The sequence below is a fragment of the Pelobates fuscus genome, chromosome 8, assembly GCF_036172605.1.
Source record: "Pelobates fuscus isolate aPelFus1 chromosome 8, aPelFus1.pri, whole genome shotgun sequence".
NCBI classification, from domain to species: Eukaryota; Metazoa; Chordata; class Amphibia; order Anura; family Pelobatidae; genus Pelobates; species Pelobates fuscus.
The window spans coordinates 50270415-50297562 of NC_086324.1; the positions used below are offsets into that span (position 1 = coordinate 50270415).

Here is a 27148-nt window from a genome sequence, read left to right on the forward strand (position 1 = left end):
GCTTTTAACATAAAAATCCATGACTTTTGCTTTATTCGTGTGATTAATATGAATGACCGTTCGGTAGATAGCTGGGGTCTGAGCGCATACTTCGTGCGAGTACCGCTCAGATCCCAGCTTAAATAACCAAACGGCAGACAAAAACATATTTTATATTGCATTCACCTAAAAGTACCAAACACCGATTGGGGAACCCAACACTGAAAGACCGGAGCTCCCGAACGGCCTGGAAGTCCAGCGGTGTTCGTGCCGTTGAGTAGCTGATTTTAGTTCCAGGCGCTCGACGACCAAACACCGCTGGGCCAATAAAGGATCCAAGATGGCCGACCGCCGCGTGGTCGGTAGTCGAACGACGGCCACCCAGGAAAGCACTTAACTACCGATTGCAACAATGTTGCAATGCGTTAATTGGAGCCACATGACCCTCAGTGTGTGGGCTCTGGTTTGGTACTTGGTTCGTTTAACGAACAGCCGGTAAAGTGGCTGTTCGTGTAACAACCATGTGAATGCTAGCGGCTTTCGGCTGCTAGCATACGAATGCTATAGGTTATACATGCAAGCAGACATTTTCACACAGTAAGCAAAATACATTTAAACATAGTAGTGCAGCAGTGTTCTGGACAACCTTTAAAGTCATAGCCATATAGTCTGAAGTGGCTAGGTTTGCCACAATGCTCCTCCAGAACCAAGCCGGCATACACAGTCTGATCCTAACGGATCGGCTTGGGGATGTCCGGAGGAGTACTCACAGATCATTTTTCAAGTTCAGTTTGTCTGGACAAGCCGTCGCGTTACCATTCTGCTTCCCTGGATGGTAATGAACAGAGGCGGCTCTTTAATTAGGCGGTTTAGCGGCCGCCTAAGGCCTCGCGCTGGCTAGGGCCTTGCGGCCGCCTAAACCGCCTGTGGGCAGAGTGTGTCAGGTCCTTGGTCAGTGACCGAGGACCTGACACCAGGAGGGGGCCCGGCGGCTTGCCCGGTATGCCTCCGGGTGCGAGGCCCCTCCTGGCTGCCCGGCCAGCCACCGCAGCCACCGGTCTGCAGCTCCGCAGTGAGCAGAGCTGCAGACCATGTGTCTCGCGAGAACTGGCCAATCAGAGCGTTGCCACGGGTTACCACGGCAACGCTCTGAAATCTCGTGAGATTACACGTTCTGCAGCTCTGCGGAGCTGCAGACCGGGAGCAGTGGCCACCGGACCACCAGGGAGACCACTGGACCATCAGGGTAGGCTCTCCCTCACCATCACCCCCCACCACACTCAGCCTCACCCCCCTTCACCCTCAGCCTCATCACCATCACCCCCACCACCCTCAGCCTCACCATGCCCCATCACCCTCTACCACCCTCAGCCTCACCCCCCTTCACCCTCAGCCTCACCATCACCACCCACCAGCCTCACCATCACCCCCACCACCCTCAGCCTCACCATGCCCCATCACCATCTACCACCCTCAGCCTCAACCCCCTTCACCCTCACCATCACCTCCCACCACCCTCAGCCTCACCATGCCCCATCACCCTCTACCACCCTCAGCCCCCCCTTCATCCTCAGCCTCACCATCACCCCCCACCAGCCTCACCATCACCCCCACCACCCTCAGCCTCACCATGCCCCATCTCCCTCTACCACCCTCAGCCTCACCCCCCTTCACCCTCAGCCTCACCATCACCCCCCACCAGCCTCACCATCACCCCCCACCACCCTCAGTCTCACCATGCCCCATCACCCTCTACCACCCTCAGCCTCACCACCCCTTCACCCTCACCATCACCCCCACCACCCTCAGCCTCACCATGCCCCATCACCCTTTACCACCCTCAGCCTCACCCCCCTTCACCCTCAGCCTCACCACCACCCCCACCAGCCTCACCATCACCCCCCACCACCCTCAGCCTCACCATCCCCCATCACCCACCACCACCCTCAGCCTCACCCCCCCACCCTCAGCCTCACCACCCCCCATCACCCCCAACCACCCTCAGTCTAATTCAGCCTCACCATCACCCAAAACTACCCTCAGCCTCACCATCACCCCCCACCACCCTCAGCCTCACCATGCCCCATCACACCCTACCACCCTCAGCCTCACCCCCTTCACCCTCAGCCTCACCATCACCCCCCACCACCCTCAGCCTCACCATGCCCCATCACCCCCACCACCCTCACCTCCCACCACCCTCAGCCTCACCATCACCCCCCACCACCCTCAGCCTCACCATGCCCCATCACCCCCCACCGCACTCAGCCTCACCACCCCCATCATCCCCACCACCCTCAGCCTCACCACCCCCCACCACCCTCAGCCTCACCCCCACCTCCCTCACCCCCACCAACCTCAGCCTCACCCCCACCACCTTCAGCCTCACCACCCCCACCACCTTCAGCCTCACCACCCCCTCACCACCCTCACCATCACCCCCTTTCACCATTACCCCCTTTCACCATTACCCCCCTTTCACCATCACCCCCTCTCCCTCTCCCTATCACAATCACTCCATCTCCCTCTCACCATCACACCCCCTCTCCCTCTCACCATCACCCCCCTCTCCCTCTCACCATCACCCCCCTCTCCCTCTCCCCATCACCCTCCCCTCTCCCTCTCACCATCACCCCCACACTATCACTCCCTCTCACCATCACCCCCACACCATCACCCCCCATACACACAACACACTTCAAGCAGCTACCCCATACACATAGGGTCTCAGACAAAAACGCAAAAATGCTCACAGAGACATACATTCACACACACACAAGGATACTCTCTGTCAGACACACTCTCAGGCACATACACAGGTAGACAGTGCATCAATGTGTATATGTGACACTTTTTTGTTAGTGGGGCCTCATGTTTGCGTTTCGCCTAAGGCCTCATAAAGTCTAGAGCCGCCTCTGTTCTTTATTCACATGCTCCAGTATTTATGCAATTCCCCATGCAAGGGGTTTCCTGAGTCACATCACAGGGGTATTACAGGAGTGGACCAGGGGCGTATTAGCCGCGAGGCAAACAAGGCATTTGCCTTGGGCGGCATTTTCCAGGGGGCGGCAAAAAAAGCCGCCCCCAAATGCCCAAGGCAAATGTCTTGTTAGCCTTGCGGCTAACAGACATGCCGGCGGGCTGCTGGGCGATCGGGCGGCACTGCCTGGCGGGCGGTCGGCGGCGAGGGAGCACTTCCCCTGAGCTGTCTGCTCAGCTCCCTCGCCAGCCGCAGAGTGAGGCTGGGAGGCGGAGCCGGAATATGACGTCATATTCCGGCTCCCAGCCTCACTTGCGGCTGGCGAGGGAGCTGAGCAGACAGCTCAGGGGAAGTGCCGCCCGATCGCCCAGCATCCACTGGACCACCAGGGAGGAAGAGACACCCCCCCTCCCAGCATTCCCAAAGGTAAGGAGGCGGGGGGGGGGGGTGTTAAATTAAAAAAAAATGTGCTAAAAATAAATAAATAAAAAATGTGTTAAAAATAAATTTTAAAAAAGTGTTAAAAATAAATTTAAAAAAAAAATGTGTTAAAAATAAATAAAAAAAAAGTGTTAAAAATAAATTTAAAAAATGTTTTAAAATAAATTTTAAAAAATGTGTTAGTGTGTGTGTCTGTTAGTGTGTGTCTGTGTCTGTTAGTGTGTGTGTCTGTTAGTGTGTGTGTGTGTCAGTGTGTGTGTCTGTTAGTGTTTCTGTCTGTGTCTGTTAGTGTGTGTGTGTCTGTTAGTGTGTGTGTCTGTGTCTGTTAGTGTGTGTCTGTGTCTGTTAGTGTGTGTGTCTGTTAGTGTGTGTGTCTGTTAGTGTGTGTGTCTGTTAGTGTGTGTGTCTGTTAGTGTGTGTTTGCCTGTGAGTGTGTGTGTATGTTAGTGAGTGTGTGTGTCTGCTAGTTTGTGTCTGCTAGTGAGTGAGTGTGTGTCTGTTAGTGTGTGTCTGTTAGTGAGTGTGTTTGTCTGTTACTGAGTGTGAGTGTGTCTGTTAGTGTGTGTGTGTTTCTGTTAGCGATTGTGTGTTTCTGTTAGCTAGTGTATGCGTATCTGTCAGTGAATGTGTGTGTGTGTATTTAGAATGCGGGGCGGGGGGAAAGGTTGGGCAGGGGGAGGGGGGGTGCCTGAGTTTTGTCCTGCCTAGGGCAGCACAAAACCAGGATACACCACTGGAGTGGACTACATGGGAAACTTAAATTACAGAGCATTTCTCCCACCATGCACTGCTGTACGAGAGGGATACTCCCACTAGAATATCCTGTAAAGTGGATTATCCCTCCATACAGCAGAACCGGCTTTTAACATAAAAATCCATAACTTTTGCTTTATTCGTGTGATTAATATGAATGACCGTTCAGTAGATAGCTGGGGTCTGAGCGCATACTTCGTGCGAGTACCGCTCAGATCCCAGCTTAAATAACCGAACGGCAGACAAAAACATATTTTATATTGCATTCACCTAAAAGTACCGAACACCGATTGGGGAACCCAACACTGAAAGACCGGAGCTCCCGAACGGCCTGGAAGTCCAGCGGTGTTCGTGCCGTTGAGTAGCCGATTTTAGTTCCAGGCACTCGACGACCAAACACCGCTGGCCTAACAAAGGATCCAAGATGGCCGACCGCCGCGTGGTCGGTAGTCGAACAACGGCCACCCAGGAAACCACTTAACTACCGATTGCAACAATGTTGCAATCCGTTATTTGGAGCCACATGACCCTCAGTGTGTGGGCTCTGGTTCGGTACTTGGTTCGTTTCACGAACAGCCGATAAAGTGGCTGTTCGTGAAACAACCATGTGAATGCTAACGGCTTTCGGCTGCTAGCATACAAATGCTATAGGTTATACATGCAAGCAGACATTTTCACACAGTAAGCAAAATAAATTTAAACATAGTATTGCAGCAGTGTTCCGGACAACCTTTAAAGTCATAGCCATATAGTCTGAAGTGGCTAGGTTTGCCACAGATCACTATAGTGTCAGGAAAACAAACTCATTTTCCTGACACTATATAACCCTTAGGTCCCCCCCCCCCCCCCCACCCTCTGGGCCCCCTCCCGCTGGGCTGAAGGGGTTAAAACCCCTTCATCTACTTACTTTAATGCAGCGCCAGGCTCCCTCGCCGCTGGTTGACCTCTCCTCCCACTCCGACGTCAGCTCCCGAGTGGAGCGGAATGTGCACGCATGGCCAGAGCCGCGTGCGCATTGATAACGCCAATGGGAAAGCATTTCTCAATGCTTTCCTATAAACGTTCTGCACGCTGAATGCAATTTTTGCATTCAGTGTCGCAGAAGCGCCTCTAGCGACTGTTTTCCTGACAGCCACTAGAAGCTGGATTAACCCTGCAATGTAAACATAGCAGTTTCACTGAAGCTATATGAAAATCTATATGAAATTGTATTCTAACTGTATTTTGATATTAAAATATATACATTTATATCAAAATACACTTAGAATGAAATTGTATATATATCTATGTATATATAAATAAATAAAAATAATACGAAATATACATTTGTTTATATACAAAATTACATAAATAATGATATAAATATACACGTAGACTTCAAATATATAAATGTGCATATATATTTAAATTCTACGTGCGTATTTATGTAATATTTTTACATAATTAAATAATTTTATTAATTGCAATTTGAGGGACCTGCCTGCCAACCCAGGCCGAAATTGCAGAGAATTTAATTTGCTAGCACTATACTTTACCCTGTAACTTTCTAAGACACCCTAAAACCTGTACATGGGGGGTACCGTTTTACTCGGGAGACTTTGCTGAACACAAATATTAGTGATTCCAAACAGTAAAACCTATCACAGCGATGATATTGTCAGTGAAAGTGATTTTTTTCAAATTTTTCACACACAAACAGCACTTTTACTGATGATATAATTGTTGTGATACGTTTTCCTCTTTTGAAACACTAATATTTGTGTTCAGCAAAGTCTCCTGAGTATAACAGTACCCCCCATGTACAGGTTTTATAGCGTTTTTGAAAGTTACAGGGTCAAATATATGGGTCAAATATTTTTACATTGAAAATGGCCAGGTTGGTTACGTTGCCTTTGAGAGCGTATGGTAGCCCAGGAATGAGAATTACCCCCATGATGGCAAACCATTTGCAAAAGAAGACAACCCAAGGTATTGCAAATGGGCTATGTCCAGTCTTTTTTAGTAGCCACTTAGTCACAAACACTGGCCAAAATTAGCGTTCAATTTAGTTTTTTACTTTTTCACACGCAAACAAATATGAACGCTAACTTTGGCCAGTGTTTGCGACTAGGTGGCTACTAAAAAAGACTGGATATACCCCATATTGAATACCCTGGGTTGTCTACTTTAAATAAATATGTACATGTGGGGTGTTATTCAGAGAATTTTGACAGATAATAGTGTTACAATGTCACTATTGATAAATTTGAAAAAATGTATGTTTTGAAACCACAATATCCTACTTGTACCTATAGCCCTATAACTTGCACAAAAAAAAAAGCAAAAAAAGCATGCAAACACTAGATATTTTAAAACTCAGGACAAAATTTTGAATCTATTTAGCAGTTTTTTTAATTCGCTTTTGTAGATGAGTAAAAGATTTTTCAAGTAAAAGTAAAAAAACCATGTATTTTTTTCAGCATATTTTTTTATTTTATTTTTAAATTAAATTACATGAGATTATATAAATAATGGTATGTAAAGAAAGCCTTTTTTGTCCTGAAAAAACAACATATAATTTGTATTGGAACAGTAAATGAGAGAGCGGAAAATTACAGCTAAACACAAACACCACAAAAGTGTAAAAAGAGGCCTGGTCGCAAAAACAGTCCAGTCCTTAAGGGGTTAAAGAGCTGGTGTGGATTTGTCGTTGGAGTCCAGTGGGCTGCTGTGATGCAGGCAGTTGTGTCGCATCAGAGACAGCGAGGGAGCTGTGATCTTCCTGCTCAGCTTTGACGTGCCTCTCGGACTGTCTTTGGATGCTGGGAGAAGGAATTACGTCATATTCCGGCTCCCAGCATCAGCAAACGTTGCGTGAAGGAACAGAGCAGGAAGGTCACAGCTCCTTTGCCGTCTCTTATGCAAACACAACCGCCAGCCGGGGGGGCCATAAGTTGGCCATCTGGCCCGCTCTTGAGCCCCACTATAACAGGAGAGAGCACCGCGGGGAACACCGGGGACAGCTGAGCGGACATGTGGAGGTGCCATTTTTTGCCGCCCAAGGCAAGTGCCTTGTTTGCCTTGGGCTACATACAGCACTGCCTCTGCCCCAGGCTCCCCTTCTTCTCCTCAGTCCCAGGCTCTCCCTGAGGCTGACTGGTAGGCTTCTGTGGCTGGCTGGCAGGCTGCTGTGGCTGGCTGACTGGAACGCTGAGGTGGCTGGCTGGCTGGCTGGCTGGAAGGACTTCTGTGGCTGGCTGATAGGCTGCTGAGGCTGGGATAACAGCGCTGGGCCCAAAGACTGCGGTTGCCACGATTCGCAGTGAACTCAGGCAGCCGGCGGAACGTGGCATGTCCAAAATGCCTGACCACTTGGTATTCCCCTAGTTACTCCATTATTATTATTTTTTTCACAAACCCCTGAGTGAACTGATTTATACCCCTGGTGGTATGCGTACCACAGTTGGTAACCGCGGCTTTAGAACAATTTCTGAAAGCTCGGATTTACGGATTTACCCCTAAAGTTAAGGAAGCTACAGGGACCTTTAGGCACCATAACAACATCACTTTATGGAAACTTAGGAGCCTGGACCCCAGATGGCTGCGCACACTGGGTAAATAAGTAAGGTTATACTCACCTCTACTGCATAATTAATTGCAGTAAATACTGTATCTTTACTCAGGGCAACATGACTATTAGTTCTAAGGCACCAACATATGCCATTGCGTAGAATGTGAATAAAAAACAGTCAATTTCTCTTTATTATCCGATTAGAAAACAGAAGATAAATTACAGAGATCCATGTGATGTTTCTCATGGATAATTCGAGTTCTGCTTTCAAGCCTGACACACTACTAGCTGCAAACTACTGTCTTTTCTAATACTCCCACGTTATTATTCAGTGTCATTGTAATTCCAATTCCACTTCCAAATGAAAACAGGTTCTCTTTATCTAAAAGGAAGCACTTTATTTTCACTTGTGACAATGTTTCCTAGTACAATACAGAAGCCAATCAGAATGTTCCATGTATCAGCCAATAAGGAAGGGCTTACCATGTGTGTTCTGGAACACAGCTTGTCATTGCTTGTATAGTGATGGAAAGGAGTCAGAGGGAGGTAGAACAGGGAGCTGTAGGCAGTCATTATCCCTGCTGGAGATTGGACTCATTCACATGTGATGCACTCCCTCGGAGACGAAATCAAAGGGTTCTCTAAGAATAAACTCAGGAAGCAATGTACCAGAGTCACAACCTTGTCTGGGAGAAGGATTATAGAGACATGGAAGGACTCTGTGGTACATGCTGTGGATGACCCAGACCAGAAAGATGAGCCAGGATATGGCTATGTACAGGACATGAGTCTGGACCTGCAGGTTGGGGTTATAAAGCAATGGCTCTTGCTTGGTAAGTGCATATCACAAAATAGATAGAACCCCCCTCTGCTGTGGTAAAACTATAACTCTGGACTAGCATGGTGGGAGTTGTAGTTTTAAAACAGCTGCATTAATGTGCCCAAATAAATACAAAAGTGTTAAATTCTAATTGAATTCCAAATTTTAGGCAGAATAACTAAACTGAAAACACAGCTGGGGATGTTTACAATTTTTCTTTTGTTTTGTCCAGAAATGTTAAATTTACTTCGAATTTTCCACAATTTGCTCTGTACTTAATAACCCTGATAATATTGATGAGTTTCTAATCAGTCAGTATACTTGTTTATTTTATTGCATACAGAGATATTTTAATTTAAAATGCTGACACCTGTGTTTTTAACCTGTTTTTTCTATTACGGTCAAAATAGCCAAATTGGAAAAATTCTCTAATTCAGCTATGCTTAATTAGTTTAAATGAGTTTAGCTACTCTGGCTTCAGATCTGAAATTCACTTAGAATTTTTATTTTAGCAAATAAACCTGTTAAAGTATAGTCTTTAAAATACATAAACAGTGGTATTTACTAAAGTGAGATTTGACAGACATCCAAAGTGAATTTAAAATTTAAGAGGATAGTAACCAAACTGGTAGCGTAGTTAAATATTCAATTTCTATTTTGGCCTTTAAATGAGACCATTCTCTCTTCAGTAAATTACCCCAACAGCGCTTTCTATTGATGCCCTGTATGAACATTTGACACAACATTGAATACAAATACAATATTGCTGGGTAACTCGAAGCACCATGACCACTTCGTCCAAGCATACAAAATGAATGAATAGGATAATTGAAGATTATACTAGCTTTAGTGTACTAATAATCTTAATTTTAGTAATGACAGGAGGCGAATATTTGCATATCTTTCTTTACTGAAAACTCCAGCAGCATAGAAACAGTAACAACCAATCAGAGAAAAGATATGGTGCCCATAAAAGGCCCTGTCTATGACATCACTTCCTCTTTCTTTGAAGCGAAACAATAAATAGCAACAATAAACATAATCATATTACGTCAACAGTTCCACAACATATTAGAATAATCAACTCCAGTAGTTCTGTGATGTAGAGTTACGGGAGGTGAGTCTTTGTCTTGAGGAGAAGACGTTCACGCTGTAAGAAAAAGAAAAAGGTGAAAGGACTCTGGCGTGATAACTTGTCCGCATACAATAAACATTAAGAATCTGATATACCAATGGATACTAAAATGAGTAACATATCAATACATATCAATTCTATTAATTATATTAATTCTAAAGCACTGACAATTAAGAATCTGTAAACACAACGTAATTCAAGGTACATGTCTAATTATTCAACCTATAGTCTCTCAAGCCACATATCTAAGTAGCAAACATACAACCATAACGTACTTACCTTCCTGAACATAGAGGGCATATTCAGTTCAACACGAGAAAAAACATGGGAGGGATCCTATAGGGTGGGAAATATTCGCCTCCTGTCATTACTAAAATTAAGATTATTAGTACACTAAAGCTAGTATAATCTTCAATTTTACCACATGACAGGAGGCTTCATATTTGCATTTTTAAAGCTTAGAATTGACCAGTGTGAAGGAAGTACGAGATGTTTGCCGAAATAGAGCGTTCTAAACGTACCCTCTCGCGCTCAAATTGCGCATCGCGTAGTGTCGGTAGGGAGGCGACGTCCGAAAAAAAAACTTGTGGGGCCGGCGCTCCCTCGACCGAGTGGGCTCCGAAACAAGGTTCGACGCCCGCCAGATGCAAAAGCTATCGGCTCCATCTGGCCAGTGTAGCAGTAGGCACCTCTCCATGAGGGTCCACGTAAGAAGTCAGGAGTAGACCCGTCGCATGAATACGAAGGGGGAATGATTTCGGTATACTGTATTAGCGTTCCGACCACACCTAGTTTGGTGTCTGACACAAAGTATGGGTATGACACCGAAGATGAACTGGACTTAGTTCATCTCGATATGGAAAAAATAATCCCATCTGGCGTAATAGAGAAAAAACCATTCATATCGAAAGCCCTAACGTCCATCACCCGTCTAAATAAGACGAGGCATAACAAGAGGGCTAGTTTGGCTGAAAGTTGTTTCCGTGACAAACAAGGATTGTCCTGCTATTCCCTCCAGGAATCACAGCATCACATCCACCTGCCAGAGGTGTGAATACTTGGGTGCAGAGTCTTGATAATTCGGCACCCCGTAGTAGTCGACAACCCCGTGGATCTTGACCTACTGGTCCGCCCTGTACCGGAACGTGCGCCACCGATATGGCGGATCCGATCACGTTGAGGGATCGATATGACCGCCCCACGAGACCAGGAGTGACAGATAGTAAGGATCAGCGTGACAGGTGCGGTAAAGGGATCGGAATCCCTTTCCACCCACCAATCACTCCAGGCCGACCAGGCAGATATATAGCATTTCCTGGAGTCGGGAGCCTACGAGCCCCATAGGATACAGATGATGCAATAGGTCGTGGACTGACCAGGAGCCCCTGAAAACCGTCCAGGCCATTAGTGCCAGTTGTCCTTCCCTGATAAGGGAGTGAGCTTCCCCTTGCGGTCCCGTCGGAAGAAGAGGAAAGTCAGGGAGTAGTAGATGGTCTTCGCGAGACATCCCCAGGCGATCCGGGAACCGCGGTTGATCTGCCCGAGGGGTGTCATGAGCAGGAACGATATCTTGTGGGTACGTGTGTATCGAAGCACCCTTGCTATTGTGGAGAAACGGCTGGGACACGTTTGTAGGGTACATCCACCGCTTCGTATCCGGAGGAAGAGTCAAGGACCGTTCAGCCAATTCAAGTTTGTATGTGAAATAATCACCATGGAAATTCCATCCTCATTTCTGCTGACAGTGAGATCCAGTGGTCGTAAGAGTGGCCGGTGCGTACGTATCTCGCCATCAGCTGTTGCATGGCCTGTAGTGTAGTGGGCCAGGGAATATCGCTTGTATGAGGGAGGAGAGGAATCCCTCAATCCGGCGAGTATCCCGAGAGGAATCGTATCCAACCCTGGAGTGAGTCTGACCTCTACCATTGTAGAGGCGATCTTTGCCCTAGACCGACGCGGAACGTGGTTCTCCAAGCCGATGTCGAAACCGAGGAATTGGCCCAACTCAGATGTAGAAGCGATCTATGTTTGTGTACTACCCAATGTGTAAACCAGTAGTTATCGCATATGTCTGGAGAACCCCGGTGACTTTGGTGATCGGCTCCCGATTCCGTAATACAGAGAGAGGCTGCCGATCGTAAAATTGGAAACAGTTAGCTATGTAGGTCGACTCACTAGTAGAGAAACGAGTAAGAAACTATATGAGGACTGTGTATACGATCTGGAAACTATCGCCCAGAAGCGGCCGGCGGCTCGTTCCGCTACCGAACAGTCCTCCCAAATACATCTTTCCCCGAAGGGGAGACATGAATAGATTGACGTGCACCTTGAGTTCTGCCACGAACACTACGTCAAATAGTAGGCCTTGTGCTTTTTGGCCGAATTCTAGTCGCTCCTAAGTCCCATAATGTGTTGTTGACAGGATTGCGTCTGTCGGCGCATAGTACGTCATCTATTGAGCTCGGGAGCAACTACCACTTTGTCTGGAAGCAGTGGTCTGGGGTATTTGGCCTTGAGGCGTGCGCATACTTTCATCCCCAGAGGGTTGCGCAGCCAATAGTGTTCATCCAGGAACGGTCCGTCTTCGGTCACTCTGGTTTAGTGCCGTTATTGCTATCCCTGCCTCGGCCGCTGTCACAGAGTCAGGTGTCCCTAACGTACTTCGAGGAAGTGTCCTCCATCAAGCGGTGTGGGGCAGAGCCCATAACAGAAACTTCTCTACTGAGGCCGCTACAGCGGCGTTTGTCCCCGCCTAGAAATCTTGGGAAGGTTGAGAGTGTCCACCATGACTCATTCCCGTCCTGTTCGGAGACAGTGGTAGTCAGTGGGAGTAATGTTTGAGGGTCAACATGTAGGGGTGTTAGACTCCAGGTAGGACTGTGGATCACCCGGGTAAAATGGTTTGAATTGCCTGTTTAGTTTGTTTGAGAGTATGAATACCTGTGCCAAGTGTAGAAGGGTCACCTCTATTAGTTAAATCTGGCTACTGAGGGCCGCGGTGCAGGCGCGACCGACTGGTAGTGGTGTTTGGTCAGGTTAGCCGGGTCACCACAAATGTACACCAGAGCTGTATGTACGGTATTAAATTATACAGGCTGATTATAGAGGCGCGTGGGGCCTGTCTCCAAAAGGTCTGCAACCGCAGGACCCACGACTGTTAGGTTGGGTACATCCCAGGTGGCGTGCCATGGAAAAACCAGAGGACACCCACATCAAAGGTAATGGTCTGTCAGTGACCTTGCATGCATATCTGGGGGGTCACCCCAGGTGGTGTGCCATGAAAAACGTACCCAGAGGACACCCACATTATAATTATTGGTACCTGCGAGTATTGCATGCATCTCTGGGGGTCATCCCAGGTGGTGTGCCATGTAAAAACAACCCAGAGGACACCCACGTTCAATATGTACACTAGGCACCATAAATATATATATATATATATATATATATATATATATATATATATATATATGTATCCCTGTGAAGGGTACTACGCAGTACACTCAGCTTCCTTAGTGGCCCTGCCGTCCACCGTATCCAGCATGGTACTGTTGCTTTAAAGTAAACTGACAGGCATTGAGAGGGCTGTATATGCACGTAGTCAGTGTATTCGTTTATCTCTTGACAACACAGGCCCTTGTGCATATCATCGGGGTTCACCCCGGGTGGTGTGCCGTGGCAATCAGAGGACACCCACATCATTTGAAATGGGCCGTCAGCGCCCTTGCATGCATATTTGGGGGTCACCCCAGGTGGTGTGCCATGAAAAAATACCCAGAGGACACCCACATAAATGTTGCACCCTTGGGTACAGTAATGTAATATAACCCTGTGCCGGGTAATCAGTATAATATTCCCTTTGAAGGGTATAGCAGAAATATGATCCCCTGAGGGGAAATAGTGTTGCATCTGTCCCTGCAGGGACCAGCGAGGCAGTATGCCGGTTAAGGTATGTATAACGTATACAGTACAGCCTTCATACCAAAGAGAGCCCAATTGTGCCTGCATTGACTATCTTGTACCGAACAATAAAAACAGGACCGCCATCAGAATGTGATCATACCTACTGACCTTACACAGGGTGGAGATAAAGCCTGCCACAAACTTCAATTTGTACCCTATAAACTGGTACATAGGTAAAATAGGACACTTATGTCTTAAGGACCAAACTTCTGGAATAAACGGGAATCATGACATGTCACACATGTCATGTGTCCTTAAGGGGTTAAACTAATTGATAACATTAACATAGATAAAGAGTGTTATCTACCAATATTTGGTAAATGGTCCTTATATATTGTTGGTTTTGGGAACAGGAAAAATTCAAGTTACCATGGGTACCCATGCTGGGGTTCGAACTTGTGTTTTGTTGGACCGACTGTCTGCTTGCTTATACAGGCAGACAGCTTATCTCCTGAGCCACCATACCTGCTAGGTATATATATATAGAAGAAAAGTTTCACTAATCCTATGTAAACAGTCTAAATAGAACCATCGCGGTTTCAAGATATATACACTATGAGTTCCATAACTATAAGTTTCATATAGTTGGAATAGCTGTCTGTGTGCTTTGCAGGAAAAACAGCAAGTCACATAAGCCATCCCAGCTGTCCGTTTCAAGGATGGCAAACTGCCACATGCAGTGCCTATGTGGATGTATGACTAACCCTGGTGTTTAATACCTACAATTTAGTCCTAGAGATATTTGGAGGATCTATCAGGGAAGTTCACTTTAATTGCCCCCAGGTAACAATCTTCATCTGAGCGCAAAGCTTCAGGAGACGAAGGGGGAGAACAAGGGAAGTAAGTTAACACCTAGCTGGCCAGATCAGCCCAACACTAGCGATCAATGGAGTGACAGATGTCACAACCACATCACCCTCGCATCCTGAGACTGAGAAGAGGTGGGGGGGGGGTCCCTGAGGGGGGGGTCCCCCAACTCCGTTGCGGCGATCGGGTGATTCCCCGACCGCCGAGTGAGGAGAGGCAGCCGTCGCGGGTCTCGCGATTTTACCGCGAGAACCAAGATGGCCGCCAGCCGCGTGAGTAAGAGAGAGAGCTACCCGCTCGCGGCTGCGAGCGGGAAGGGAATAAAAAGGGCGGCAAACCGAAAAAATTTTTAACCCCCGCTACCCTCCACCCGTCCCCACCCAGCCCCCTGTGTCAGTAAGGGCAGGTCCGCGCGGCGAACGCAGCACAGACAGCCGTGACGCTCGCGGACCGGCAGTCCGAAAAAAACAAAGTAACAGAGGCACCAGAAACCAACAGGGCGACTGAGAAGTGAAAAACAGGAGGGGGACAGGTATAGGTAGATAGGGGTGAATAAGGAAAAACAGTAATAATACAATAGTAAATATAACAGTAATAATCATACAATAATAAATATAATAAAAACAGGAATAATACAATAAAAAAGACAATATCAGTACATAAACCAGAGAGGTAAAATTACTCTGACCTGTTGATGGCTGGAGCAGCAAAGAAAGAGGAAGTGATGTCATAGACAGGGCCTTTTATGGGCACCATATCTTTTCTCTGATTGGTTGTTACTGTTTCTATGCTGCTGGAGTTTTCAGTAAAGAAAGATATGCAAATATGAAGCCTCCTGTCATGTGGTAAAATTACCTAAAGTGAGCATTGCTGGGAATTCAAAGTGACTTTCAAATTTAAGGTCAAAATACCTGAACTAAAAACAGAATTGACTTGGAGAACTAGACTAACTCTGCAATTGTGGCCTAAATTTTAACATGCACTTTAAATTTCTCAATTTAGGTAATAATCCTATTCAATTGTTATGCTTGGACTGCAAGTTTAATAGCGGTCACAAAATCACTAGACAAAAGTACATGTTTATTGAAAGGAGAGCTCCTTAGGGCATTTATCACAAGTGGCTGTCAAAACCTATACTTAATTTGTTTGATTTGTCACACACATACTATTGAAATTTCACTACAAATATTGTAATTATAATGTGAGCTGCTGCAGGAAAAACATTTGAAAGTAAACCCAAATGAAAGCTATATTCCTAGTTTTTATGTGTGTGTGTGTGTATATATATATATATATATATATATATATATATATATATATATATATATATATATATTGCACAAGCTATACTTTTCACACAGGTTTTGTTTTGTCATGAATTTCTCACACTAGTAATCTGTATCACCGTCCAATATTCCCTTTTTTCCAATAGTAGAACATTCCCAATAATCCACAGGAATAAATATCGCTGGTATCGCCAAATAATCCACACATGAGCCAAAGCTTAATGCTGGAACAAGACTGATTTACTGGAAGCAACAGGCATTCAATTTATACAATAGCAGACTCCTCCTCCCGGCCAGGCTAGATAATTGAGTTTCAGCAACATACTAAACTCTATTATCTGCTGGCCAGAAATATTACAATTACAAAAAGTACTTTCTGCATAACATTCAATTATAACAATTACATCCCTGGGTAGCTGAGGATATTGGGAGTCACATGTTCAAATCTCACGAAAATCCGTTCGGTAGTTTCCGTGTCGCATCGTGTGGAAGTTTGACCGTCTCGCCATGTGGTGGTATCCGATTTAGAGTTCCATGAAATCAGCAGCAAGAGCCGGTCTCCGTTCGCGCCTTATTACACGAAAACTACCAAATGAATGTTGCAGCTTGTTATATGATAATGCTCCCCTTGTTCGGTAGATTCAAACTCCCGAAGTTGATTAGTTGAAGGGAAAGTAGTCAGCCGGGACTTCCATAATGACCGGACGTTCGCGTGGTTGCCATGTCGAAAACAGTTCCAGGCAATTCATGCGTAAGTCCCGCTGACCGCGTTCGGGAGATTTAAGATGGCCGCCATCCTTTGTTCTCGCCACGTGTTCGTATACAGAATGGCGGCCACCTAGGAACACTCAATTAAGTTGCTGTTTTCTCAACGTTTCAAATTCTAATTGCTACCCAGGGTGGTCTCCGTTCGGTAGAACGGATACATTTCTCAAATACATAGTAAAAACGAACCGGTTACAAGCATTTAAACAGCAGGGAGAGGATATAACCGAAGGCACACAGGTAAGTATAGTGAAATCCTTTACACTTAGTGTGTCCAGTGGTCTATTTTGGTTCTGTACTGCCCTACGCATGACTAAACGTGGACACCCCCTGAATTAAATGTATCCAAACCCTTGCTGTCAAGGCTCTTCCTGTTTAACTCCCACCCTTTCCTCTTTTGCATCCATCTTTTCCTCTTAGAACACCTTTGTATCTCATCCATATTAAGCACACACACTCTCAATGATCCATACATGCACTCATGTGCACACACACACTGTTTAACCAACACACATTTTCACTGACAGAACATGTCCTCACTGACAGACACACAGTCATTGTCTCATTAACCCATACACGCAGGTTTTAACAAACACACACTTTCACTGAAAGACATCCACTAACACTGACAGAAACACACTCTCAGATACATATACACTCACTGATTTGACACACTAACACACGCATTCACTGACACTCACTGACAGACACAAATGAACACACACTCACTCAATGACAAATACAGACTATCACTACTTTGACACACACTAACAGATACACAGACTCTCACTGATTTTACACTCCCTAACATACCCTCACAGAAACAGAAGCAGTGACCGTCACTGACAGACACAGACTATCACTGATTCGAAATACACGCATATACACATTCTTGTTCAACACACTGTTCTCCCATTTAAACTTTAATAGGAGTGCAGCACTTTCCATGCATGCTCTTTTCATCACTAATGTTTATTTTAGAGGAGCATTAGATTACATTTAGAAGCATCTGCATGACGTTGTGGGAGGCAGATTGAGCGGCTGCAGGGACTCTCGGAACTGGGAAAAAATGGGAGTAATTTAAGTAAAGAAAAGAACACTAAAAAAACAGGTTGCAAGAGGGTACAGAGAACAGACAACAGCTTGCACTTCAGTGGATGGTCAGTTCTTAACCTGGTTTTAGCTCTTCTCGTGCCATTACAGAGAGAACCCAAACCATTTGCACATCTGACTGCTTCCACCCAGAAGGGCCGTCCAGATCAGAAATGCAGTCCGCTTCCTTTGCATGCGAGATACCCCAAACAATCCTTTCAGCCTTGTTAGGCGTGTTGATTGCCTTTATGTATTTTAAATGTTACCATCAAATCCCCTGTCTCGTCTTTCCTCCAAGCTATGCATGTTAAGATCCTTTAACCTTTCCTGGTAAGTTTTATCCTGCAATCCATGAACCAGTTTAGTAGCCCTTCTCTGAACTCTCTCTAAGGTATCAATATCCTTCTGAAGATATGGTCTCCAGTACTGCGTACAATACTCCAAGTGAGGTCTCACCAGTGTTCTGTACAATGGCATGAGCACTTCCCTCTTTCTACTGCTAATACCTCTCCCTATACAACCAAGCATTCTGCTAGCATTTCCTGCTGCTCTATTACATTGTCTGCCTACCTTTAACCCCTTAAGGACCAAACTTCTGGAATAAAAGGGAATCATGACGTGTCAGACATGTCATGTGTCCTTAAGGGGTTAAGCCATCAGAAATAATCACCCCTAAATCCCTTTCCTCAGATGTTGAGGTTAGGACTTCATCAAATATATTATACTCTGCCCAGAAGAAAGGGTGAGGGTTGTGAAAGTCTAGTCATTCAGTTCTACCTATCCAAGCTTAGTGATGAGAGTGACATGAAAAATGGATGAGAGTTAGAGAGTCAGAGTAGTTCATTGAGTAGCAGTTGCAGATATTGATTCTATTGTTTTGGCCCCGGTGTGGATTTTAGTGCTAGTTCAGGCACATTTAGTAACATTCATTGAACCATAGTTTGGGACATAGAATGTAGACATGTTCCCCTGCTGAGATTAGATGCAGATTCGTAAATTGTTCAATGAAAAAATATATAGTTCTTTCTTTATTTAATCAATGTATTATGTAATTTAGACTCGGTGATTTCATTAGATTTTTTTTGATAACCGGGACCGGATATCTTCCTCTGATGGAGTGGTCAGTTCAGTACTTTTGTATTTGCAGTGCATGTGATTGTAACATACAGGTTTGAGGTGCCCCAACCTCAGGCTTATCAGTGGGCATTACAACTGGGGAGGCAATTCAGTACTTTTACCAAATATTGCTGCCCACAATCATCATTCTGGTGATAATCATTAAATTACGGTATGTGAATCAATCAAAGGAAAAGCTAAACAAATATTTAGATTTTACACAAAATAAATAAATAAAATACAGACAAGTCCTCTCCAGTGTCAGTAGTTAAATTATTTTTGAATAGTTTGACATCTTACCTGGGGTCCTATATTCATAATGGTGCCTAAATGATGCGCGTGCTTCATCTAGGACAAACACTGTCTCTTATAACTTGGAAGAAACCAACAATCACGTCATATTGTAGACTTCATCTTGCATTCTGGGGAAGGACATTCACTTGCACAAGTACCACTTGCACATTCAAGTTATTATTATTATTGCCATTTATATAGCGCCAACAGATTCCATAGCGCTTTACAATATTATGAGAGGGGATTTAACTATAAATAGGACAATTACAAGAACTTACAGGAACAATAGGTTGAAGAGGACCCTGCTCAATCGAGCTTACATTCTATAGGAGGTAGGGTGTAAAACACATTAGGACAGGAAGTTCTTCAAAGTATTGTTTTTTGCTTTAATTTATCTTCTCTTTTCCCTAAACAGTTATTTTTTTTATTTGTTTGTTGTTTTTATAATTTAAAGAGACACTCTGGGCACCAATACAACTTAAATAAATTTGATAGATTTCGGCCTCATTAATATGCTCTATTATTTGCAGGCTCAAATCTTTATAGTTTTTGTATAAAATAAATGTTTTGCAGAATGCTGTTGCATAAGCCTGTCTTTTTAGCCACACCCCCTCACTCCAGAAAAAAGACTTTCTTATCAAAAAGGTAGGCACACAGCTCAGTCACCGGCAGCACTGAATGATCAGAAAAACAAAACAACCTGCATTAGAAGAAATGCCATACAGTAAGGATATCACAGCCTGTTTGTAGTTTGTCTGTCTGCAGCCAGGTTGTGAATTAAAAGCAGCTCACTCAGTGCTGTTGGGACTTTGTGCATACTTTTTGATAAGGGAGTATTTCTGTCATGAGAGGGTGTGGCTATGTAGGCAGGCTTATGGTGCATAATCCTGCAAAACATTTATTTATTTTGTGCAAAAAGTATAAAGATCTGAGCATGAAAAAACCAAAGCATATTAATGAGTCCAAAATCTATCAAATGTATTATTAATGCTGTGTTTGTGCCCAGAGTGTCCCTTTAAAGCCAAACTTACCTTTCTTTAATCTATTCCTCTGTCAGGATCTGTTCTTCATTTCTTCCTGTCTGCTCTAGTTTTCTTTAAAACATAAGACAAAGTAGGACTACTTTGTCTTATGGAGGCTTCCTACACCTGACTATCTCTGACCAGCGGAGGAACAATGTGTGCTCCGTTTCCTGTGTTCAGAGAAATTTTCCCACAATTCTTACCTTTCCTCCGTGATCTTGCGATGCCTCCTGTCAGTATTCCCGAACGTCCTGTCATTTAGACAGAACGCCGGCAAAACGACCAAATTGCATCCTAACATTCGTGTTAGGACGCAATTCGGGACTTTGTTTGGATTGGAATTTCATTCGAATGAATGAAACTCTCATCCTATTCGTGCAGTGGCTGCATCTTGCAGCCGCTTAGTAGATATAACTCCCTAATTCCCACGGTATTAGGGAGCTATCTACCAAAAGGCTGAAAGACCTAAATTGGTCTTTCAGCCAAATTTACTAATACCAAGTAAAGATTACTTAGTATTAGTAAATTCTACCCCTACAAGCTATGTCGCGAGTAGGGGCATGTCTACTGAATGAAAATGGGGTGGGGGGACCTATTGTCCTCCCCCAGGCCCCCCCAAAAATCAGACTTGCCATTAGAAGTGTTTTTTTCTAAAACCTTCTTTCTTCAACCCCAAAAAAGGCCAAATAAAAAAACCATAATACCCGGCGAACTTATCAAATAAAAAAACCAAAGCTAGAGCGCAAAAAAAATAAAATCCGCCGAAAACCCCCCAAAAACCCGACTCTAAAAGTTAATCCATCTTCACCCAGCGAGGGCATGGCGCAGTCTGAGCTCTGCAGGGCGGGGAAAGGCTTATAAAGCCCTGCAATTTGACTCGGAGCACTCTGATTGGTTGGCTTGGAATCCAACCAATGAGAGTGCTAGTCCTTTTTATACCCGGTGGGAAAGTTCTTTGGAACTTTCCACAGAGGGTGTTCTGTATAAAAAGTATTGTGTTCTAAAAAGTGGTCTAAAGCACTAATAGTGCGGCTGTCTCTAGTGGAATTAGCAGGCACATTGCATTGTTGTTTCCTCTCCCCATTTACATCTTTACACCACATTTCAGAAAATACACTTTTTAATGTTTTGAATTGAGCATTATTACACTGGGTAACAGTGGTTTATGCTGTTATGTGCAATACTCAGTAAACCATGAAAGATTCAAGATTGGTTCAGACAATGAAGAGAATTATTACAAAAAACAATCTACAGGTTAGATTCTCCCCCCCTCCCCCCCCCCCCCACCTTCCGTAGAGCATGATGTATCTGTTTGTCAGATATTGCAGATTTAGACGGCATTTATGGAAATTAGGCCTTGTTAAGCAATGGTTCTTCCAAATCCAGGAGCGTGCGTATTTACTTTTATAAAAGCTGAAAGAAAGTTTAGATTATAAAAAAATGTATTACATGCAAATTAAATATGTTTTTTTAATGAATTATATATATATATATATATATATGTATGTGTTATGGTACTTTTTAGCAGTAAACCAAAATGTTTAAATGTCTATCTGTTCCTGTCCAAATCAATAAAATAAATTGCGTATATACGCTGAAGTAATTAAGTCTGACACACAAGGTTCAGGTTAAAATAACTTCGAGAAAATTTATTGGCAAGTGATTAAAAAGCGGACGCGCAGGTCCTTTTAAGAGACATTTTACGTCATCATTGATTATTAGAATATCAGCAAATAAACATCATTAATTGGATTAATTGTTAAGTGTCGGGATTAATGTCCACCTATCAATATTATTAATTGGCTCAAAACTAAGTGGTTAGTCCCGTGTCCACCCACCAAGAGGTGGGATTGTTCTGGACACGGGTGGGGGACAAGGGGTCTTGAGCGTCATTTTACACGGTCGGTGATCTCAGGCCTCGTGGCCAGGTGCAAGGTCTCTTATGAATAGAACATTTCATTACTACTGTGTTCTCATGGCCTTCAAACTATACTATGTTGCAAATCTAAGGAAAAGTCAGCAATTCCTGTGTTAATCATGTCTTTATAGAAAATACAGTCTTTGTTCTATTGTATTAGATGTGCTGGGAAATTCTGTCATGTAAGGTAGTTTTGAAATGAACAAGTTAGGTTATGAGGACAAAATGGAGGATTGAAGAAGTCAGGTTAGGAGGACAAAATGGAGGATTGTCACGGTATAAAGTTAAAATGGAGTTAGTGCAATAATTGAATACAAGTACAATAAGGTTTTTTTAAATAATCCCACATCAGTCCCCCCTATGAAATGTTAGATTCTAAGAGATAAAACTTTATTAAGTTAGTACCAGGAAGACGTGTTAACCCAAAGGCACAGAAACCCCGTGGCCGCTAGCTAGGTGTTAATGCAAAGTGCAAGACTGTCCCTAGATCTGACCCTAATAGGCTAACTCATCCGTCAGTATGGCTCTCGAACACTTCACACCCACGGGTATCCCATGGCAGCTAACCCACCACTTCTCCACACGGGGCCTTTACCATTCACTGACAGATGCTGTCCCTGAGCTAGTCCCTTCCTAGAATTCCTGCACTTTATCAACAAAAGGGATTGTTTGCAGCGGCAGACAGGGTGAGTTGATGTCTTGGAAATCTTGGTCATCAACTTCGAGATGGGTGAAAGTGGGTGCCGCTTGGTCAACAGTCTTCATGAGGGATTTTCTCAGACATGGGAGGATACAACAAAAGAGAAGAGCAAAGATAAAAAGAAAAATTAGTATAGCCATACCAATATGCATTAAAGCCTTTTGCCATCCTGTCATCCAACCAAACCATCTTTCCCAGGGATCTTGTATCCCAGAATTCCTTTTCAACTCTATAGACAGGTCATTTAATTTCTCTATGGCTAATGTAACTTTACCATTAGGGCCTGTGTTTTCTGGGATATAGGTACAACATGTCAAGGTGTCGGGCAAAATTTTACAAACCCCTCCTTTTTCGGCTAAGATCATATCTAGGGCCATTCTATTCTGAAAAGCCATTTGGGATGTGGCCTGCAATTGTTCGGCCAATCCCTGGAGGGCGTCTCTGGTATAATTAACAAAACGCTGTTGATTATAATAAATGTAATTTATCCAATTTAAATTCTTGTTTGTGGTAACTATGGCAAAAAGTGATTCAAATCCTGCAGCAACTTCATCTCTTGCTTTAAATTCATTGGGCACCCCCCTAGGCACCCCAATAGCATCAATATAAACATGAGGATCAAAACTTCCTTTCACTGGGGCGTCACGCTTAACCTTAGTGTGCCTGGACTCATGGGTGACGAGGTGTGTGTCAGAGATGATATGTATAGGCATAATAGCTTTAGCCAAAGTACACTCCCCCCACCACTCCTTGTCCATTCTGGATCTCAGCTGTAAATCCCCACACAACCAGTAGATATCCCCTAATGACCTGGTGTGAAACTGCAACAAGTCCATAGAGACACTCCTGTAGGTAGCACAATACCCCTTAGAGAAGTTACCCAAGAATTTACCAATTCCATCATAATTAGCATAACAAGTGTAATTACCTTTATACACGGTAATACCATCTGGGGGTTTGACATCCTTGGTTAGGAGAGGATACTCCTTTGTCCATGCAATACATATGGACCTGTTAAAATCATAGTGATAGGCAAAAAGGCTTAAAACACATTCCTCTATATCTACTGGCAGGATTAGAGGTACAGTACCCAGGTGAGGCCGGGCACCACCACACACATAGCATGCAGTCTTATTATGCTTATTAGCATTATATTTCATCCATTCTAACCATAAATTTACATCATTAAAACCTGTTTCAGCGGCCATGGTATCTTCAAAGGTGGGGTTAGCAATGGCCATCATGTCTTGAAAGGTCTGGATATGAGGTTTTAATGGGTTAGGGACCATATGGGTGGCCCCTTGCCACTCAGAAGAGTTGCACATATCTTTTAAGAAGAAATGCCCTAATTTACGGTAGGAACCCTTTTTCCAATACATTCCCATCACATACTGGTCTGCATCCGTTGGGCTTGGATGCTCAATGTTAAGGATTAATTTCATTGGTGTACCTCCCCCAGGCTTTCTCAAAGTCATTCTCTGGAGAAGGGATCTACCTTGATCATCTACTTTAGATAAGGCACTTTTTGGTTTGTAACCCCAGGCAGGCCCGGCATTCTATCCCGCCGCCCCCCCAATGATTACAATTGTGCCCCCATTGCTTGTCAACTACACAAACATATGGGTCTTTTGAATGAGGGATATCTCTGTAAATACTCTGGATTTGTGATGTGGGGAACGGACATTCTACAATGTCACAATAGTCAAAGGTGTAGGTAGCCACATGGGTGCATGATGAATTGTACCAGAAGGTATACCCACTAATATCTTTGGTGATGGCTACTTGTTGGGCCTTTATAAGGCTGATTAAGGAGAAGGTGTACCAGAGGTACATGCTTGTGCGGTATCAGCTTCCTCGGGGGCTGGAGATTTCTTGCAGTGGGAAGCGTGGATCCAATTTGGCCTGCCGGCCAGTTTGACGGAGGTTGCGGTAATCAGGAGAACTTGGAATGGACCGTCAAATCTTGGTTCCAGGGTATTTTTCCGCACAAACTTCTTGACCAGAACCCAATCTCCGGGAAGCAGGTTATGGGTACCTGTGTCCAAATCGGGATCTGGAATTGAAGAGAAAACTTGGGCATGTATTTTGTTCAAGGCACTTGCAAGTTCAGTTACATAATCTACTAAAACATCTGATTGGAGCTGTAACTGCTGCGGATAATAACAACCTAGTCTGGGTGCTGTCCCAAATAGAATTTCATATGGGGACAGTGAATGCTTCCCTCTAGGTGTGTGCCTAACACTAAATAAAGCTATTGACAGGCTTTCTGGCCAGGGCATCTTTGTTTCTTGTGACATTTTTAACATTCTGGCTTTTAGAGTGCCATTCATGCGCTCTACTTTACCACTACTTTGTGGGTGGTAAGGGGTGTGGAAGGCTAGGGTCACCCCTAGAGCAGTCCAAATTTCTTTAGTCACTGTTGCTGTGAAGGCTGGGCCTTGATCACTTTCAATGACTTCTGGGAGTCCAAACCTACATACTATCTCTGTAAGTAGGCGTCTTGCGGTTGTTTTTGCAGTGATATTGGCCACTGGGTAGGCCTCTGGCCATCCTGAGAACATGTCCACTATGACTAGTGCATATTCATGGGGCCCACTCTTGGGCATTTGGATGTGGTCAATTTGAATTCGCTGGAAAGGGTACATGGGCTTTGCCAGGTGTTTTGCAGGCACCTTGATTGGTCTTCCTGGATTGCATTTTGCACAAATGACACAGGCCTTACAGAAGCTGCTGATCAATGTTGTGATTCCGGGTGCTTCATAATACTTCTGTATAAGGGCGGCCATCAATTCCTTTGACAGGTGTGCAGGCCCATGTGCCCATTGGACAACTGCTGGATATAAATTTTTTGGAAGACAAAATTTGAAGTTGTTGTAATATACTCCGTCCTTTTGGACGGCTCCTTTCTTTTTCCATTTCTGGATTTCTTCAGGAGTGACTGCAGCTTGCTGTTCTCGCAAAATTCGCAAATCAGTAGGAAGAGTTTGCAGAGCAAAAATAGGGACTTCTTCTTCTTGTCCGGACACTTCTTCATCCACTTCCTGCAGATCCCTGGCTGCTAGCTTAGCAGCCTGATCAGCCAAATGGTTGCCCTTTGCTTCATCTGTATCCAATTTCCCATGGGCCTTTACCTTCAAAACGGCCACTTCTTTAGGGAGTAGGAGGGCATCCATTAGCTCCTTGATTGCAGTACTATGCTTGACTGGTGTACCGGCGGTGGTGAGAAATCCTCTTGTCTTCCAAATTAGGCCGAAGTCATGTGCCACGCCCAGAGCATATCTTGAATCTGTATAGATGTTGGCACGTTTTCCTTCGGAAGTTTTGCATGCTGAAGTCAGAGCCTGTAATTCAGCTTCTTGCGCAGACATTGCTGGCGGTAAGGATGATGATTTGATAACTTCATCTGTTGTGGTTACGGCATATCCTGTATGATATCTTCCTTCTTCATCAGCATATCTTGAGCCGTCCACAAACAGGGTAAAATCTGGATCTAGTAATGGATTCTCATGCACAGTTGGTAGGTGCACTGTCTCCATTTTCATCTGTTCAAAACAGTCATGAGGTGTCTCGGGGTCATAATCATTCACTATGACCAGATCTTGAAATTCTTTTTCTAGGAAGTGGCGTGGCCATGCTTCCAGAAGGTCAGTTGTTGGGTATTTGACAATACCATTTTCCTGTAGTTGTTCTTCATCCATGGTGGCCCATAACTTTGCCATGGGCCCAAGATCATTCCATGACCTTGTCTTCAATTTGGTAACAGGAATATGTGGGATAGCAGTATCCCAATGGCGGTAGAGGTAGTTAAGTTGTTGAGGTAGTTGGACCAAGACCATGCTATTGCCTTCAGAGTCACAATAGAAATCTTGAGCAGTGAGCTTCACATCAGTCCAGTGGTAAAGCTCATCTTCATAGCAAGGTTCGGGAGTAATGTTTGGTTTGTACCACATGGTACAGAAGGCGTAATCTGGGCCTTCACAGAGAGGCTTCTCATCTTCATAAAATGTCAAGTGTGGATGCATGACTTTCTTGATACATCCACAGAGCAGGTAAATGTAGGTTTCATCCGTGATAAATCCATAATAGATACCCCCCTCAGGGAGTGGAAGAAGAGTGGATGGGTTAAGAACTTGACATCTTTGGATGGAAATGTTGTCAGGTAGAAGAAGATGGCACTGGAGGCGTAGGTGTCTGGCTGGAGACACGTGCTTGAGCTGGACTTGGTTGATGATGGCAGAAATGTCATGAGGGGCCAAAACAACCAGAGGGTGGCCAAGGACCAGGTCTGAGGTTCTTTCTATGAGCTCTCTTGCAGCAAAAACAGCCCTGAGACAGGAAGGAGTCCCTCTGGCCACAATGTCCAGTTGACATGAGAAATATCCAATAGGCCTCTGGCGGCCTCTTAAGTCATTGGTTTGGGTGAGAACTCCTGTTGCGTGGCCTTGTCTTTCAGAGACAAATAATTTGAAAGGTTTTGAGTAGTCAGGTAGGCCCAAGGCAGGAGCAGAAGCAATGGCACGTTTGAGA

General features: G+C 44.6%; 1 protein-coding gene across 1 annotated transcript in view; it reads left to right on the forward strand.

Annotated features, from left to right (window-relative positions):
- Positions 1–8240: 8240 nt before the first annotated feature.
- Positions 8241–27148, forward strand: part of DUSP19 (dual specificity phosphatase 19) — a 38516-nt gene continuing 19608 nt past the window's right edge. The window contains exon 1 of the mRNA XM_063428690.1: positions 8241–8536. Coding sequence (XP_063284760.1) covers positions 8311–8536 — 226 coding nt within the window. The 5' untranslated portion in view covers positions 8241–8310. The remainder of the gene's footprint in view (positions 8537–27148) is intronic.